The following is a 3,079-nucleotide window of genomic DNA, read 5'->3' on the forward strand; positions in this document are numbered from 1 at the left end:
TCTTTTCCTTAAATCTCGTGATCTTTCTAGATATAGTGTAGTCTTGTTTATATAAGACCGGCCACGATACGACGTAGAGGTAACGAGTAACTGAATGTATGCGGATAGAATATTGTTGGCCACGTGAGACGTGAGTTATAGCGTTGTTATAGAGCGACTGTTGAAATTAAGTGTATCGTAAAGTTGTATTCGGAAAGAATAAACCAGTTTTATTTAATAAAGGACTTGTGTCGCTAAAGTTTCGTCGGAACGAATTTACGGAAAATTAACGAACTAACGGAGACGTAACAGTATATATAATATTGCAGTCCAATAGTCCTAGCCACCAACGTGAAATATAGGTATTATGACCCCTTAATTTCAACCCCGAGTAGTGGAATCTCGGCTATCTGGTTGGGGCTGGCCTATGCTGACGATTACTCGTATTCTATTCAACCTTTGTTATAAGAACTGAGTTCCTAGTGAAGAGCATGCTTGTTCTGGATGTAGTGCAGTTCCACCACTCTTGTATCATTTTTATCTTGGTACACTCCTGTTCTATACAGACACTTTCTGTATGGTTTATGCCTGCACCGGCCCCCTCCACCTTCTCGATGTGGGATTCTAGCTATAGTGTTGTCTGTGGTAAGTATGTTTTGGAAGTTAACATTTTCCTAAACTAAAACTGTACTTCCAATAATACTTACCTTCACTGACACTCTCCCGCCCTCACTCCGTCCTAAATTCCGGTTTATGTCTTGAAAAAGTGATTACATTATCTGAATGAGGTACTTATATACAGCACCATGATAGAGGGAGCATTGAAGTAGGTGGAGAAAGATGCAAATTAGTATTTGCTTAGGGCATTCGAGTGGGGTATAAAAAACTGGAGCAAGTGTTTTCAATGCTTAGATGGGCAAAGAATGGAAACCCCGGAGATCGAGAAATAGCTATAGTGTCAGCGGAGACAAGTACTATTGGAAATACACTTTCAGTTTAAGAAAATGTTAACTTTTATGTTTTGCTCAGAATTGAGGAAATGGGATTTCTAGTTTTAAACGTCTCTTTTTAATTATGTATTCAACGACTTTCCATCAGAAAAGAAAAGCTATGGTTTCAATACATCACAGGAGTAAGATGGTGCACACCAAAATGTTACTGTTTGTTGTTCCAAGTGAGGCCTGATATATTTTCACACGTTGCCTAGTGGTGAAGTCTAACGTGACATTGGATGTTACTTTTTGTTGTTCCGAGTGAGGCCTGATATATTTTTACATGTTGCCTAGTGCTCAAGTCTAATGTGACATTGAATGCTACTGTTTGTTGTTCCAAGTGAGGCCTGATATATTTTCACATGGTGCCTAGTGCTAGAGTTTAATGTGACAAAACCTCCCCTAGACGTGTTGATTAGTTCATGTTTCTAATATGCTGCTATATGCATTTCAGAATTACTTAGCAGATCTTTCTCGAACTTTGCACATATTTATGAATAACGTCTGAAGACGAGCCTTTTTAGAGTTCATTCAGCATTGAAATGAATTAAAGGAACTCATATTTCAGGACCAAGCCAACAATCGCAGCTCAGTCACCAGAGAGCACGGATTGCATTATTTCACTAGTTAGGAACCCTCTCTGTTTATGGTAGTTTAAGCATAATGTAAACCCACCAAAATTTACTCGGGAATTCATCTAATTTAACGAACTTTTTAAATTCAAAATATATTACGTATTGTATCGTAGAGAAACGTCGATGTTTTTCACCACTGGTCATGTAATGTGAACATTAAACAACTTGACATATTACATGCTGATCAGAACATTAATACACATAACAGTGAACCTTGTGGTCAGTATTGTGTCTGATCTAGGCTTAAGGACAAACAGTGAATATAACAACCACGTAACATCTTGTAACTCAAAGAACGGCCTTTTAATAACAATTTTAGTTGGTTATATCAATAACGAGTTAAAGTAATATTTTTATAGTCTAAAAATATTTCGTTCTTTCCAGGTATCATTGGAGATTGGAAGAATTATTTCACAGACGATCAAAACCAAGAGTTCGAGACAGTATACAAGGAGAAAATGGCAGGGTCTGGGTTGGACTTTGTGTTTGAGCCAGAAGAAGCCTTCAAACGAATGAAAACCTATGGTCGAATTATCCTTCCGTGTCAAATACATACCAATAAAGAAAACGGTAATCTTCCAAAGGGTTTTGGTGAAGATAAAAAGTTAACAAATGAACAGAAAACCGGGCCTTCGACCACTGATGTTAGCATGTCACCTGATGTCGTATTATGTACGGACGAAACGGACTCTTCTAATACCCACGTTGATAGTCCAAATAAAGAGGCCGAAAGAACAACAAATAAATGTCCAGGCTCTGAAATTGTAATCGATCAAAAGTTCGACGACTTTAACGGTGAAAAGATGAAATCAAAATCTGAAGCTGACAAGACCATAAAAAAAGCCCAAAAGTATGAATTAAAGAAAGGTGTGAAGTCTTGTCTATACAGTGGAGTTAAAGAAAGGAGCTTCGCAGAAAATGATAAAGGTGTGATCTACGGAAATCAACGGAGAAATCTCAGTGACTCCAAAAGATCGTTGGAGTCGACACTAAGGTCCAGAAACTCAATGAGCGGTTCAGCACCCTTAGATCCGTATATTACTCCTGACCCTCTCACCTTAGACCTTGTTATTTAGGGCAGAGGACAGCCATGCAGTTGATACGTGTTTAGAAAAAGCGTTGAGACAGGTACAGCCACATTACATGCGCATTATGTTGCATAGTGCCTTCACATTCCCGTGCTTCTGCTTGAACTATTTATCACAAAACTCGTATCGAAATATCTATTCCTTAAGGACAAGTTTGAGGAATGGTATATGTCTGTAAATATAATAAACTAAATGTTAGTCGAAAAATTACGGTTAGTTAGTGTTACTAAACGTATCGACGGCATCATCTCACTGATCGATTAAACTGGCTTTAAAATAAAACATTCATAAGCACTGAGGTGTTTAAAATTAGTGTATTACGCTGATCTTTTTGTTGCTTTTTATGTGTATTCGTTAAAATACGAAGTTGGTTTTCTAATAATGA

The 3,079-nt window shown here is 37.6% G+C and overlaps 1 protein-coding gene across 5 annotated transcripts in view; it reads left to right on the forward strand.

Annotated features, from left to right (window-relative positions):
* LOC106462673 (sulfotransferase family cytosolic 1B member 1-like) overlaps positions 1-2,708 on the forward strand; it is a 40,748-nt gene extending 38,040 nt beyond the window's left edge. For all 5 annotated transcript variants that reach the window (XM_022389994.1, XM_022389996.1, XM_022389995.1 and 2 more), the window contains exon 7: positions 1,991-2,708. In XM_022389994.1, the coding sequence (XP_022245702.1) occupies positions 1,991-2,682 (692 nt within the window). In that variant the 3' untranslated portion in view covers positions 2,683-2,708. The remainder of the gene's footprint in view (positions 1-1,990) is intronic.
* Positions 2,709-3,079: the final 371 nt, after the last annotated feature.

This window comes from Limulus polyphemus, unplaced genomic scaffold, assembly GCF_000517525.1.
Source record: "Limulus polyphemus unplaced genomic scaffold, Limulus_polyphemus-2.1.2 Scaffold1222, whole genome shotgun sequence".
In the NCBI taxonomy this organism is placed as follows: domain Eukaryota; kingdom Metazoa; phylum Arthropoda; class Merostomata; order Xiphosura; family Limulidae; genus Limulus; species Limulus polyphemus.